The 15,241-nt window shown below is 56.6% G+C and overlaps 1 protein-coding gene across 1 annotated transcript; it reads left to right on the top strand.

Annotated features, from left to right (window-relative positions):
* The first annotated feature begins 3,362 nt into the window (after positions 1-3,362).
* On the top strand, positions 3,363-14,760 carry PYGM (glycogen phosphorylase, muscle associated). The gene is made up of 20 exons (XM_059068325.2): positions 3,363-3,745; positions 4,810-4,911; positions 5,001-5,079; positions 5,164-5,267; positions 5,639-5,770; positions 7,054-7,165; positions 7,252-7,334; positions 7,754-7,897; positions 8,229-8,321; positions 8,568-8,714; positions 8,875-9,038; positions 9,334-9,448; positions 10,007-10,108; positions 10,451-10,598; positions 10,910-10,968; positions 11,101-11,242; positions 11,681-11,888; positions 13,816-13,950; positions 14,161-14,227; positions 14,341-14,760. The coding sequence occupies exons 1-20, from the start codon at positions 3,503-3,505 to the stop codon at positions 14,488-14,490; spliced, it is 2,529 nt and encodes an 842-aa protein (XP_058924308.1). The 5' UTR covers positions 3,363-3,502; the 3' UTR covers positions 14,491-14,760.
* Positions 14,761-15,241: the final 481 nt, after the last annotated feature.

Genomic DNA, 15,241 nt, shown 5'->3' with positions numbered 1-15,241 from the left:
TTAACCACAGCCCAGCTATCTCTCTTTCTCTCCCCTGGGGCCAGCTCCATTCCTGTGCGCACTCCCTTTCTGCTCCCTGCCGTCAGCTTTTGTTAAAGGTTTTGGAGGGTAACAAGTGGCTGAAGGAGGCATCAGTGTCGGCCTTCTCCAAGCAGCTCAAGGCCCTGAAATGGAAGAGAGACAGCAGGAAGGCTTGGCCCTCGGAACCACGGCAAGCCACCTGCCTTTGTGGTGGAACCGGAGGGAGAAGTGCTCTCCCACCCGCCTTGGACACCTAGGGTAGAGAAGAGCCCTCTACTTGACCCTGTTTCTGTTCTGCTGCAGCAGCAGTGTCTCCCCACCCCTTCAAAGCTAGGTTGGTGAAAGGAATGTCGTTTGGGAAAGGTCACTGTTAGGGCTCTGTTACTTAGACCCAGCCAAGGGCTCTGGAGAAACCCAAGATTGGTCCCAGGAAGGAGGCAGGATTTCTGATTAGAAACCTAGTCGGACATAAACAACCTTGAATTAGTTCAGGTTGGGAAAGTGTGCTCTCATGGTTCTTTAAAATCTATGCACGCAACACTAATGGGGGTGAAAGGGGAGAAGGACTTGGGGAAACAGGTCAGTTTCAGCCTTCAAGTTTCCATCATGCTGGGCTGGGGGATGCAAAATTAAAGGGGCTTCCGAGGTGGCGTCACCTTTGGAAAAGACTGGAAAGTTTGGGTGCCAATGATGCAACAAAGACCAAAAGAACCCACAAGAAAGGTAGTTGGAGAAACCAGGTCAAAGTACATCTGTTTCCCAAGAGAAACGGGATGTGTCCCAGTTCAGCAAGTGCCTTGAGTGCAGGGGCAGGGTGAGCACTAAGTTGATGAGCAGGAAGGGCGCGTGGGATTGAGTTGCCTTGGGGAGCAGGATAAGAAGCTAGGAATGCTCTGTTAGGAGCAGGTCCATAGCGGCAGGAGAATTAGGGGGCAGTGTAAAGGTTTGTGTGGCCCAGAGCACACAGCCACAGTTGGGGCATGAGGTGACATGGGTAACTGGCACTACCTTATCGACAACTGTGGCAAGGAGGCTCTGAGCTCTACCCCACCCTCCACGAGGAACCATGGGCCAGGCAGCCCAAGATGCTGGCCAAGCCCAGAGACCAGGTGCTTGGTGGAGGGTGGGGTGAACCTCCCCATAGGCACAGCCCAGGAGGAAAAGCTGAGGGTGGGAACTGAGACCCGAGAGCCACCAAGCATTCCTTCGAAATACAAGGTGTAAAAAACTTTTAAAATGCAAACAAGTTTTAAGAGGAAGTTTTCTAAGTTCTCATGGCATCTGTGCAGATGTGTTTTGGTGTTCTCTTCATGGTCTTTTTTCTCTGCTTTGAAGCACGTGCCATGGAAGACCAGAACAGACGCTATTTGGGAGCAGGGGTAGAGCAGAGTTTGGCCTTTGGAAGACTTGGAGTTTGGCCCCTATACTAGGGTGGTAATTCCAGGGCTGGGTCTGCTGTGGCTCAGAGAGTCCTCAGAAACAGCTTGGCCTTCCCTGAACCAGACTCAATAGCATCCTGCGGCTGTCCCGGTCTCTGACCTGCTTCTTTAGCCCTCAGACCAGAGCACCCAGTTCTCCCCTTCCACCGGCCCACCGCCCTGCCCTGGGAAGCCCAGCATCCTCTGAAATAGCACCAGGCCCTGGGTTCCTTTTGCTCAAAGAACAAAGCAGGATCTGAGGTCAGCCTCCATAAGACTAGGAGGCAGTGGCTGGAGGAAGCAGGGATTTATATTCTCACTTGAGAGTATACATTTCTTGAAGGAATTCAAGGCTCAGAAAAGTAAAGCAACCAGCCTAAGTTCCCACAGCAAATCAGTGCTGGGGCCAGGACACCAGCAGTGAATTGGGGGCAGCCAAAGCCGCAAAAGGAAGGATCTGTAGCTGCCACGCCATGAGGAGGAATGGTGTAACATTCGCGGGGTGCAGGAGCTCCCATTTTACGGGTGAAGTCACGTTTGTGAACCTGGCCCACTTTTCTTTTCTTTAATACAACAAGTTCTTATTAGTCATCAACTTTATACACATCAGTGTATACATGTCAATTCCAATCGCCCAATTCAGCACACCACCATCTCCACCCCCCACAGTTTTCCCCCCTTGGTGTCCATACGTTTCTGGCCCACTCTTTTTTTTTGTTTGTTTGTTTGTTTTGTTTTTTGTGGTACGGCCTCTCCCGTTGCGGAGCACAGGCTCAGCGGCCATGGCTCACGGGCCCAGCCGCTCCGCGGCATGTGGGATCTTCCCGGACCGGGGCACAAACCCGTGTCCCCTGCATCGGCAGGCGGACTCTCAACCACTGCGCCACCAGGGAAGCCCCTGGCCCACTCTTTAGGCCTGTCCAGTGTGTGGCCCTGTCCAGTGCATGGCCCCAGGTGGGAGAAATGAATGGGAGATGGCCTTCACTCACTCACCTGGCAGCTGTGTCATGGGGAGACCTAATGCCATTGGCCAATGTTGTGTGTGTGTGTCTGTGTAGGGGGTGCTTCTGTTCTACCCCTGTGGGCCATAGGACTGCAGTTCCCAGGGACCCCTGCTCCAGGCTGGTGGCCTCTAGCCAAAGCTGGCCTGTAATCTGACCGTCCTTCTCAAAAGGTCACTTCAGAGGTCCTTGAGGGACAGCAACAGGGGGAGCTCAGAGTGACTTGACTTTGTGGGGGGTGGGGCGGGGAGGGGCCCTGCCTCAGGTGACCTCCCCATACCAACCCTGGAACCTGGGGTCCCAGTCCCCCTTCTCCTAGCCACCCAGTGTCCTCTGCTAGCTGCCCTTCTTCTGTTTGGGGTACCCTGATCCTCAGCACCTGGGCCTTCAGCCTGTGGGGAATCCTGGCCCCTCTTGCCACATGTGTCCTCCCCACCCGGGTGCAGGGCCACCGTGGAAGCTTGATCAGAGGGCACCCCGCCTGTGGTTTGCAGCCTCTTGCGTGAAGGTCAAGAACCGAAGTCAAGCTGCTTTGATGTATTCTGGGGCTCCTGTCAACTGTCCTCCTTGACAGCCCCCTCAGCCTCTCCAAGGAGTCCTGATTGAGGGCTCGCAATCAGGCTGCATCCTTCATCTATAACCCAGGAGAGGGGCCCAGATCAGGGCGACCTCAGCCAAAGTCACAGCCCAGAGGCTCCAGTCAAGCCTCAGGCCTCTCAAGCCAGCGCTCTGCCTGCTGCATCTTGTCTCTGACCCTGCAAAAGGCAGGGACAGGGACAGAAGATAGCAGACCCCACTGTGTGAGGCCTGGAGGAAGTGGGTCAGCGCAGGGCTGCAAATGAGCCAGGGTGGCCTCCCTGCCCCTCCTCTCCTCCCCTCACCCCAAAATAGCTCCCCGAGCGGCCAAGCCAAGACCAACCCATCGAGGGAGGAGGCGGGGCACGTTGCCCAGAGCCAGGCTTTAAAGCACCAGCCAGCTGGGGATCTCCACTCCCTGGCTGGAGGCACTGCTCAGGCCGCCCGCCCGTCCACACAGTCAGTCCCGCCTGCCCTCCTGCAGCCATGTCCCGGCCCCTGACAGACCAGGAGAAGAGAAAGCAGATCAGTGTGCGTGGCCTGGCCGGCGTGGAGAATGTGACCGAGCTGAAGAAGAGCTTCAACCGGCACCTACACTTCACCCTCGTGAAAGACCGCAATGTGGCCACCCCTCGAGACTACTACTTTGCACTGGCCTACACGGTGCGTGACCACCTCGTGGGCCGCTGGATCCGCACGCAGCAGCACTACTACGAGAAGGACCCCAAGGTGCTACTTGGGGCACCCCGGGAGGGGAATGGGCTGGGTGCCCTGCCTGGGGACTGGGAAATCTTGACCAAGTGGCAGCCCCTACCTGGGGTCAGGGCTCTCTGCAGCAAAATAAAGGGTCACTCCAGGTTCCTGAGGTTGGAGGATCCGGGGCTGCCAGGTGCAATGGGTTGCTGGGGCAACCCAGGGGGAGAAATCTGGGACAGGGGCAGGTCAGGGGGCTCGGGTCAGGCAGGCTGGTTGCAAAGGCCCAGGGCTCACTCAGAGAATGGAGGGGCTTCTGGGGGGCATGAAGACCCCTGTGGCCTGGCTTGGACCCTAAGTGAAAGGACGTATCATTGAATGCGTGTGTGGTGTGTGTGCTGGTGCAGCGCATGCGGGCGCAGCTGGGGCAGCTGGGGTGGTGAGATCAAATGTCTGTTGGGGTCACTGGTAAATGTCAGCAACCTGACACTTCTGGGCAGGAGTGGGGGAGGGCCAGGGAGGGGACCCAGGGAACCAGGAGACCAGGCACCATCAGCATCCTGGATCCTGGCGGCTCTCCGTCCCCTTCTTGGGACTGAGGCTTGAGGACCAAGGGGCCCTCTGCAAGGACGGGAGGAGGCCGACTCTAGCCCTGAGTCATGTGTGACCTTGAGCCAATGACTTTTTTCTCCGGGCCTAGCTTTCCCTTTTGGGAGCACTTGGAGGGGCTTCCCTATGTCCTGACTCCCTGATGGGCTGTTGGCAGGATTGCATGCAATGGAAGGAGTTCCTACCTCTCCTAGGCACCTATCCTAGCCCCTGAGGTAGATATGGTCAGCCCCATTTTCCAGGTGAGGAAACTGAGGCTCAGAGTAGAAAAGTGATTTGTCCAAAGTCAGAAGAAATGCTGGGACCAGAGTCTTGCCTGTTGGGTCCCAAAGCCTGAGAAGGGGGGAGAAATGGAGGCAGGGCTGGAACATGCTGTGGCCTAGGAGTGGGGCAGGAAGTATGAGAGGTGCAGGCCCAGCTGGGCCTGGCTGAATGTTAGTGGGTGGCCTTGACGCCCTCCCCTCCACCTCCCCAACTGTCTCTCCGGGCAGAGGATCTACTACCTGTCTCTGGAATTCTACATGGGCCGGGCGCTACAAAACACCATGGTGAACCTGGCCTTGGAGAATGCCTGTGATGAGGCCACCTACCAGGTGTGTGGGGGTGGGGGCAAGCCTTGGGGCTTGGGAGATTGACCTGCTGGCCCTTGGCCCTGACTCCTGCCATACCCTCCCGCCTCTAGCTGGGCCTGGACATGGAGGAGCTGGAGGAAATCGAGGAGGACGCAGGGCTGGGCAACGGGGGCCTGGGCCGGCTGGCGGGTAAGTGAGCAGGGCGGCAGGGGATTGGGCAGAAGGGTTTCTTTGTGCTGTGTCTCTGACACCCACCTCCATGCACACCCCTAGCCTGCTTTCTGGACTCCATGGCAACACTGGGCCTGGCTGCCTATGGCTATGGGATCCGCTATGAGTTTGGGATTTTTAACCAGAAGATCTCTGGGGGTTGGCAGGTGAGTGACCTTGTACCCTGACCTTGTAGTTATGATGGAGAAGACCCCTATTTGTTCATTCATCTGCACATAGATCCAGAACCAGCCTTGGTGGAAAACATCCTTGCCCCTTCCCCCTGGCCCCAAGGCAGTTGTTAGCTCCGGGGATAGGAGGTCCACACCTGTGGAATGTCTCAGACTCTCATACACACACCGTGTCCCCATGGATATTCCACCAGACCAGGGGCCCACGTACCCCAAAGCCCTTCATTTACACCCTCCCTGTATAGGGCACATTAGGGCCACTGCTCCTGCCCTACTCACCACCTGCTGTGGTGTGAGCCTGGCTCTGACACTGCCTTCCTTTCTCCCCTGACCTGCCTTGGGCTCAGTTGGAGGAGGCTGATGACTGGCTTCGCTACGGCAACCCCTGGGAGAAGGCCCGACCCGAGTTCACACTGCCTGTGCACTTCTATGGCCGAGTGGAACACACCAGCCAGGGGGCCGAGTGGGTGGACACGCAGGTGAGGGGGAAGCCAGGGAGCGGGGGCGGGGGGCGGAATCTAGTGAGGGAGAGGGGAGGAGTTTCCTAGAGGAAACAGGGAGAAACAAGGAAAGAGCCTGGAGGCTACTGGACCTAGTGCTATTTTATAATGGATGCCACTGAGGCTCAGAGAGGTTAAGTGACTTATTCGAGGTCACACAGCTAGAGGCTGGAGACAGGGTCACAGGGGAGCCAGACCAAGTGCAGAGCCTGGGAGGAGGAGAGAGGCCGCCCTGCTCTACCAATGCTTCTCCCCTGACCTGGCTCCTTTCCACCACCCCACACACAAGACTCATCAAAGAATAATCACGGAATCTTGGCTCCCCTGCACATCTGAACTGGGGGCTTGATGGGAAACATAGCAACAGCCCAGAAAGGGGGACAGGGGAGAAAAAGCCTGGAGAGGGCAATTGATTTGTTCAAGTTCACAGAGCAAGTTAGAGGGAACCTAAAGCTGAACGAGGTGTCCAAATCCCAGCTCAGCCAGTCCTCTTGCTGTGGCTGCAGGTCATCGGCCTCCAGGTGGCTGCACAGCAACCTCTAGGCTTTCAGAATCAAGAGTTTGTTCTGCTGTCATCCACGCTAAGGTCCAGCAGGACTCTGGCTGCCCGCCTAGCTCTATGCTCTTGGGCCAGTCCCTTCCCTCTCTGAGCCGCAGCTTTCACTCTGCTCCAATCAGGGGCTACTTAATGTTGGGGAGGGAGGCGTGGGTGTGCCCCCACCCCCGTGGTAGCAGGCAGCTATGGGCAGCAATTATTGATGTTTGCTAATTGTGGGAGGTGGGGCCAGCAATTGTCACTGCTAATTAGCCCTGTGGTCAACCAGGCATAAGCTCTTTGGATGGCCTTGATCTCCGTGACCCCCTCAACCACGCCCCATGTTTCCCCCCAGCCCTTCCATGAGTCCAGAGTGTCCTCTAGACGGTGCTCAGGCCAGCGGCCAGCTCATCATCATCGTGGCAGAGTGGCCACCAACAGGGGCCCGCCCTGGGCTCCGAGCTCATCCCCGCCTCCTCCTGGAATCCTCACAACAGCCCAGCCAGGAGGGGCACGGGCGTGTGGGGAGGCCCTGGGAAGTCCTCTCCCTCTTTATGGACGAGGTCCAGAGAGGTTGGCGGGGTTGCTCGTGGTCACCCAGAGCTGGGACTAGCAGCCGGCGTGGGGAGTTGGGGGAGTGCAGGGACAGAGCACGGAGTTCCGGCTCTCAGGGCCTCTCGGGCATGGCAGATGCCCACCTCCTGAGGCCGCGCCGGGTGCCCCGCAGGTGGTGTTGGCCATGCCTTACGACACACCCGTGCCCGGCTACCGCAACAACATCGTCAATACCATGCGCCTGTGGTCTGCCAAGGCCCCCAATGACTTCAACCTCAAGGACTGTGAGTTCAGCCAAAGTCAGCAGCCCCTGCCCACCCCGGCCCACACTTGACCCAAGCCTGACCCTGTCTCCACGTTCGTTCCTCAGTCAACGTCGGTGGCTACATCCAGGCTGTGCTAGACCGCAACCTGGCTGAGAATATCTCCCGTGTCCTGTACCCCAACGACAACGTATGTTACCCCCTGGGCTGGGGACAGGAAGCCAGAGTGCATGGGAGAGGGCAGGAGAAGGGGGGTGACACTTGCCGGTGCCCTAGTCACACCCAAGGCATATTGCCGGCCCCTGTGTGTCCTGTTCTTCCCCCAAGTTCTTTAAGTGGAAGGACGCCTGAGTCCTGGGGGCAGCAGGTTAGGGAGGGGCACCTTGGATGAGCTGCTCCCTGGTAACACCCACAGTACTCCTGGTCCTTAGCCCTCCCTCCTGCTACCATCCGCATTGCTGCTTCTTGGTGGGAGAAAGACCCCTGGGTCCCTGAGGTGGGGCAGCTCAGGGCTCAGGAATCTTGGTGTGGGTGGGAGTCTCCCCTGGCCACACCCACAGCAGTGTTAGGCCACGACCTTGACTCCGCCCTCCCTGGCACTGTCCCCAGTTTTTTGAGGGGAAAGAGCTGCGGCTGAAGCAGGAGTACTTCGTAGTGGCTGCCACGCTCCAGGACATCATCCGCCGCTTCAAATCCTCCAAGTTCGGCTGCCAAGACGCTGTGCGCACGAGCTTCGACACCTTCTCGGATAAGGTACCAGGCCCCAGGCGGCCTCTACACCTCCTGTGATGGGTGCCATCCCTCCTCCCTCCAGTCTCAGCCTGAACCGCCCATTTTACAGATGAGAAAGTAGAGGCTGGGTGTTGGGGGTGGGTGTGGGGGGATCCGCTCACGATCCTCAATATAACCTCGCTTCCCTCTTCCTCCTGCCCCATACCTGCCCCCGTGAGGGCCTCCATCCCCAGCTCAACCCTAGAACCATGAGGGGCCTTGGGGCAGTGGTGCTCTGAAGGGGCAAAGGACGGCAATCATAGCCTTGGTTTGGAGCCCAGACTGACTCCAATGCCCCCCCGCCCGCCGACAGGTGGCCATCCAGCTCAATGATACCCACCCCTCCTTGGCCATCCCCGAGCTGATGAGGATTCTGGTGGACCAGGAGCGGCTGGACTGGGACAAGGTGGGCTTCAGGGCCCCTCCTCCACCCCTGCCTCACCCTCTGCGTCTCAGGGTTCCCCTCCCAGTCTGGGGAGTGGGAAGATGTGGGTGGAGCCCCCACTGCACAGACGGCAGTGTGAGGCCCAGAGGGCGGGTGTCCTAGAACCTGGCATGGCCGTGGCAGGGCCAGGGCTCTTGGCTGCACAGTGTGTGTGGAGAGCCACCCGGCTTAAGCCCGGCGGTCCTTCCTCCCCATCCCATCTGTCAGGCATGGGACGTGACTGTGAAGACCTGTGCCTATACCAACCACACGGTGCTGCCCGAGGCCCTGGAGCGCTGGCCCGTGCACCTCATAGAGACCCTGCTGCCCCGGCACCTCCAGATCATCTATGAGATCAACCAGCGCTTCCTTGATGTGAGTGGAGGAAGTGTGGGGTGGAGGGCGGGGCGTGGAGGGCATGGAAGGCATGGCTCCTGAGACTCTGGCAGGGAGGGCTGTGGGCAGAGATCTGGGGGTGGGGGCTGGAAACGTGGGTCCTGGGTCCCCGTCCTAGCTCTGGGCTCTCCTGGCACAGCGGGTGGCGGCTGCGTTCCCAGGGGATGTAGACCGGCTGAGGCGCATGTCGCTGGTGGAGGAGGGCGCGGTGAAGCGCATCAACATGGCGCACCTGTGCATCGCCGGTTCACACGCTATCAATGGCGTGGCTCGCATCCACTCCGAAATCCTCAAGAAGACCACGTAAGACCCGCTCCCCAGACCCCGCCCCTCCTGCTGGAGCCCCGCTCACCCCCTCACTGCCCGGCTCCGGCTGTTCACAGTTGCCCTCAGCTGGCCCCTTCCGTGGGTGGCACTGCTCTTACGAGCATCATAGCCTTGACGTCCAGTCCAGTCCCGTCCCCAGATGACCCCTCTTACACACAGTGCCCTCCCCCTCCCCTCCAGGCCCCTTTCATCAAGAAACCAGGGTAGGGGCCCCGGGGAGGAGGCCTCCATCCCTCAGGGCTGATTGGTGATTCCCGACCCCATCCTGTAGCTTCAAGGACTTCTATGAGCTGGAGCCTCATAAGTTCCAGAATAAGACCAACGGCATCACTCCTCGGCGCTGGCTGGTTATGTGTAACCCTGGGCTGGCAGAGGTCATTGCTGAGGTGAGCGTGCACGTATGGCCGGTAGGGGTCAACAGGGTCACTGCAGGGAGACTCTGGGTGTGGTTGTGTATGTGGTTCACTGTAGGGCACCCGTCTGAGGGCTGAAGTCCATCCTGCACTGCGTTCCCCAAGCCTTGCATCTGTCTGGAGGAGGGGAACCATTTTCTTACTTGCATGAGGGTGCCTGTGGGCGAATGGAGGCCCTGGCTATGAAGGTCAACCTGCTGGAGTTCACAGTCTAATGGAGGGGTTATCAGCAGGTCACATCCGGAGTGAGACCAGAAAGGGGCAGAGATTGGGAGCGGGGCCCTGAGGTCAATGCCTGTCAGAGGAAAAGGCCAGGAGGAAGGCCTGTGGGGTCAGAAGGGGGTCAGCCATCAGAGCTCAAGGTCAGGAGGGGAGGAAAGATGCACATACATGTACCACCCCCCAGCTGGGAGGCTACAGAGGAAGGAGCTGTCTGTAGTGGGTGGGGCTTGGTTGACCTGGAAAGGGACCCCCTCTGTGAGGGAGGATGGAGGAGGGACATGGGCCTAACTGAGAGCTGTCTTCCCACAGCGCATCGGGGAGGACTACATCGCAGACCTGGACCAGCTGCACAAACTGCTCTTCTATGTGGACGATGAAGCCTTTATCCGGGATGTGGCCAAAGTGAAGCAGGTGAGGAGCGCTGCAACCTGGGACAGACCCCTGTGCCAGGGCTTGAGTGGAGGGGTGCTGGCGGGGTCGGATGTCTGAGTCAGGAATGGCCGATAGAGCTCATCTCTTCTGCAGCCTCAGGCCATTGGTAGAAGTTGCCTGGAGTCAGTCCATGGTGGGAAGGCATCATCTGACCTCACTGGAAGAGTGCTGACATTGATTAGCAATGTCTGCCCTGATGCAGGAGTGGATGAAGGTGGCAAGACAGACTTCTATCCTCACCTTCCTGGGAAAGAAATGAGACTGTAGGATTTCCTGAGGCTGAGGCCTATTGGTGAGCTCTCTCCACTCCCCTGCCTTCAGGAAAACAAGTTAAAGTTCTCTGCGTACCTAGAGAAGGAATACAAAGTCCACATCAACCCCAACTCGCTCTTCGACATCCAGGTGAAGCGGATTCACGAATATAAACGCCAGCTCCTCAACTGCCTCCATATCATCACAATGTACAACCGTGAGTGGCAGGGTTCCCTCTGGCTCCCGGTTCCCCCCTCTGTGTACCTCCCAGGACACTATATACTTACTGATCAACATCTCCTTTGACCTCAGGGTAACTCTTGGGACGTGGAATTATCCCCATTTCACAGATGGGCAAACTGAGGCTCAGAGGGGGAGGAAGTGATAGATCTGAGGTCACAAAGCAAGTGATTGCCCAAGTCAGGGCTACTGTCTCCCAGTCCAGCCCTGGCTGGATGGGTGCTGTCAGGTGTTACTGCCCCGAGGGAAAACCTGGCCCACTCACTGGATCCCTCTATTTCTCCACAGGCATCAAGAAGGATCCCAATAAGTTTTTTGTGCCTCGGACTGTGATGATTGGAGGGAAGGTGAGAAGCGGGCTGCAGACCATGGCTGTGGTTCTTTGATATCCAGGTTGAGGTCAGCCTGGCTGGGTTGCAGGATGGGGGTAGGAGGAGGAGGTCAGGCTGTGGAGCTGACCCCAGACTATGCTCACACAGGCTGCACCCGGGTACCACATGGCCAAGATGATCATCAAACTCATTACAGCCATTGGGGATGTGGTCAACCACGACCCGGTGGTGGGAGACCGCCTCCGCGTGATCTTCCTGGAGAACTACCGAGTCTCACTGGCCGAGAAAGGTGGAATGCCGCCACTGGGGACCCTAGGGAAGCTCTGATTAGTTCAGTCCCGGGAAGAGATATTTATCTCCTCTTCTTAGGGTGCTTGCACTTTAAGGAAGAATCTGGAGAGGACAATACTCAAATCATGAGGATGTCCCTTTAATGGTGGTATGGGGTGAAATTATAGGGGAGATGGGCCTCAGTGGTGCCCTTTGAATCACACAATGGAGCTGGGGTTGGGGGGAGTCCAGGTTAGGTCCCAGATGTTCAAGAATCAACAAGAGGTGGCGGGGCGGTAGGGGGTAGTGAGAGAGAGACTTAGTTGGTTAAGACTGGAGGGCTGGGGTGGAGGGGACTCTGAATCTGGCTAGGCCTAGGGCCAGACTAACTCCAGAGTCTCTAGCTGGTCTGGGGATCTTCCTGGAGCTGAGCTTGTCTCCTGCTGCCCCCCCACAGTGATCCCGGCTGCTGACCTTTCTGAGCAGATCTCTACTGCGGGCACTGAGGCCTCAGGCACTGGCAACATGAAGTTCATGCTCAATGGGGCTCTGACCATTGGCACCATGGATGGGGCCAATGTGGAGATGGCAGAAGAGGCGGGAGAGGAGAACTTCTTCATCTTCGGCATGCGGGTGGAGGACGTGGAAAGGCTTGACCAGAGAGGGTATGGGCTGCAAAGTTCACAGTCTGTGGGCAGGAGGCACCAAGGTGCGACTGCTGGAGGGTAGAGCCGGGAGCAAGAGGCATGACTGGAAATGCTGGTCTAGGCTGCACAAGGTCTTAGTTATGGCCATCATGAGTCTAGAAAACTTTTGAGGTAACTTATAACAAATAAGGTTAATGAAATGGGAAAAGAAAGAAGTAACATAGAACTGAAGGAGAAGGAAGAGAAAATAATGTCAACCCTAAAAGATAATGTTATTTGTGGAATTGGAAGTAAAGTGAAATTCTTAGCTCCCTGGCAGCCATGGCAAAAAGGGAAATATGAATACAGTAGTTATATCTGTGCTTGTGGTCAGAAACATAGATCTTCAGAGAAGACATTTTCCTGGCATTACATTTTTAACATTTTAAAATATGATTTTTTCTTATCATAAAAGCAGTACATACTCACTGGTTAGAAAAATACAAAGCCACAAAGAATAAAACAACTGTCATCCATAATCTCATCACCCAGATTTAAAGCCACAGTTCTCTTTTTCTTCATGTGTTTATATGTGTGTGTATATAGTTTTTAAAAGTTGGGAATAATGTATGTACAGTATTGAATCCTGTTATCTTAACATTGGTGAGGCATTTTCCATGTCATTAAATAGTCTTCAAGATATTTTAAATGTTTGTATAGCACTCTATCCTATGGACATGGCATAACTTATTTAACTAGTTCCATATGGTTGGACATTAAGGTTGATTTCCCCTGTCTGTTAGGATAAACGTTCCTGTGATGACTAACCTTTTACACTGATGTCTACATCTCTGATTATTTCCTTAAGATAATTATTAGAAGGGGATATTTCTGAGTAAAAAGTATGAGTTCTTAAGGCTCCTGATACACATTGTCAAATTGTTTTCCAGAAAGTTGGTACCAGTTTACACTCCCACCAACAGCTCACAAGAGCTGGCACTGAATATTGATAGGAATTTCTCCTGCGGGGCTCGACTAGAAAGTTTAGACTTGGTCCTTTGTTGTTGTTGTTTTGGTTGCACCGTGTGACATGTGGGATCTTAGTTCCTTGACTAGGAGTTGAACCCGCGTCCCCTGCATTGGAAGCGTGGCAGACTTGGTCCTTTGGACAGGAAGGAAATGTGAAATGTTTTGAGCAAAGTCCAACACATTCAGAACTAGGCTCCAGATGGACACTTTTGGCTGCAGGAGGGATGCTTGACTGGAGGGGACAATGTCTAGGTGGGGGACCAGTGTGAGGCTGACACCAGATGGCAGGGGGACCCCCCGGCAGCAGGCCCGTGCTGGGGATGGGGATTAGGGTCATTGTTGAGGAGGCGGACTTGGTTTCTGGTTGGAAGAGAGAAAGGGAGAAAAGAGATGAGACTGGTCTTGAGAGATTTGAACCCAGGTGCTCAGGAATGGATTGCGCTGCCTTAGGAAGTGGGACACTGGAGGAAAGTTGGTGCCAGGCACAGCGATGAGCTTGGCTGGACGGTTTGAACTTAAGGATGTTCCTCAGGATATACCTGTTCGCTCCTCCTGGGGCCTGAAAGCGCGGCCAGGGATGGACTATGGATGGTGGGGGAGAAAAGCCATTCACAGAGGAAACAAACCTGTTGGGAGACAGTGGTGGTGTGTGGGAAGAAGAGCGCTTGGTTTGGGGCCTTCGGCTCTGACACTACCTTTCTCTCCTCTCTAGGCCTCAAGTTTCCTCATCCACAAAGTGCGGGATGAAAAGCTGAGCTGAGAAGGGAGGGGGGCCTCTTGGAAAGACCTCCAGAGGGAGTGTGGCAGCTGCGGGGAGGGCAGTAGCAGGCTGGGCCTGGGTTTCGACCCTGGGGCTTGGAACTTCCTGGATTTTTGCTGGAGGAGGAGGAGCCAGGAACCCATTTCCAGGGCGCTGACTACGGCTCTTCCCCAACAGGTACAATGCCCAGGAATATTATGACCGAATTCCAGAGCTTCGGCACATCATTGACCAGCTGAGCAGTGGCTTCTTCTCCCCCAAACAGCCCGACCTGTTCAAGGCCATTGTCAACATGCTCATGCACCATGACCGGTGAGCTGGCCGGCCAGGAAACTGCACATGTGGGGCTGCTGGGCTCAGTAGGGCTCAGGTGCGGTGGGGAGGCTGGACAGGGCTTCTGGGCAGTTGGGACTAGATTCCTTTGGAAGCAGCATCACTGTTCAGGTCCCCAGAAATCCAATGGGACAGGATGGGCTTGGCCCTTGACCTCATGAAACTTCCTGCTTCTCCATTCCTCTCCAGGTTTAAAGTCTTTGCAGATTATGAAGACTACATTAAATGCCAGGAGAGAGTCAGTGCCCTGTACAAGGTGAGGGGTCCTGGGCCAGGGGTTGGCAGGGCTTTGGTGGCCCTGGTTGGGATGAGGTGGTAGGTGGGAACCCCACTGGCAGAGCAAACCCAGAGCTCCCTTTTGGCTTGTAGAACCCGAGAGAGTGGACGCAGATGGTGATCCGGAACATAGCCACCTCTGGCAAGTTCTCTAGCGACCGCACCATTGTCCAGTACGCCAGGGAGATCTGGGGCGTGGAGCCTAACTACCAGCGCCTGCCAGCACCTGATGAGAAGATCTGAGCCTCTAGACCAGACCCAAACCTGCCCCTGAGTCTGTTGGCAACCCCTTGGGCCAGCTCCAGCTCCTCATCCAGAGGGTGGGGTACTGGAGTTAGATCTCTAAACCTCTTCCTGGAACCCCGTTTCCCATCAGACTTGAGATCTCAGTGTTCAGCGTGACTAAGGACACTGCTCGCGTCCTGTCCTCGGGCTCCCCGCCCGCTCCTATTTATGGGTCTGACCAACTTCACCCACTCCCCAATAAATTGGTTCTCCTTGGGAGCCTCCTTACTCCTCTCTCTGTTGGGAAATATTTTTAGCTCTGGGCGGCGGCGTAGCAGCTGCGCAGTCACCGTGCCTTACCCCCACCCGTGTCAGGTGCATCCCCTCAGAACGGGGGGGGGTGGCCTGTGGGGGCAGGGCCTGGACTCTCCTGCCCCCTTCCAAGCGTCACCCTCCACGCCTCTCTTCCCAGTGCTGTGTCCATACTAGGTCAGCGGCCTGCTAGGCTGGCCGGGGGCGTGGCATCCGCCCGGGTGGGGCCCACCCGGGGCCGGGAGCTGGGACTTAGGCAGAGGCCTCCAGGACTACTGAAGATCCACGCGGCCGGGGGCGGGGGCGGGGGGGGTGGTGTGGTGGTGGTGGTGGGGGGTGGGGGGCGGACTCAAAAGGGGGAGGAGCCTCTGTGTGGTTGGCGCCTTGACTCCGCCCTTAGCCCCGCCCCACTGCGGCGTTTAAGGGTCTCTCAGCAGGTGGCTGCGCTAGGTCCAAA

The sequence above is a fragment of the Kogia breviceps genome, chromosome 7 (assembly GCF_026419965.1).
Source record: "Kogia breviceps isolate mKogBre1 chromosome 7, mKogBre1 haplotype 1, whole genome shotgun sequence".
Taxonomy (NCBI): domain Eukaryota; kingdom Metazoa; phylum Chordata; class Mammalia; order Artiodactyla; family Physeteridae; genus Kogia; species Kogia breviceps.
This window is presented reverse-complemented; position numbering and strand designations above follow the sequence as displayed.

Coding starts and splice junctions, on each gene's coding strand:
- PYGM (XM_059068325.2), top strand. CDS start 3,503: ATGTCCCGGCCCCTGACAGACCAGGAGAAGAGAAAGCAGATCAGTGTG. Junction 10,599..10,909: donor TATCATCACAATGTACAACC/GTGAGTGGCAGG, acceptor ATTTCTCCACAG/GCATCAAGAAGGATCCCAAT. Junction 14,228..14,340: donor GAGTCAGTGCCCTGTACAAG/GTGAGGGGTCCT, acceptor TTTGGCTTGTAG/AACCCGAGAGAGTGGACGCA.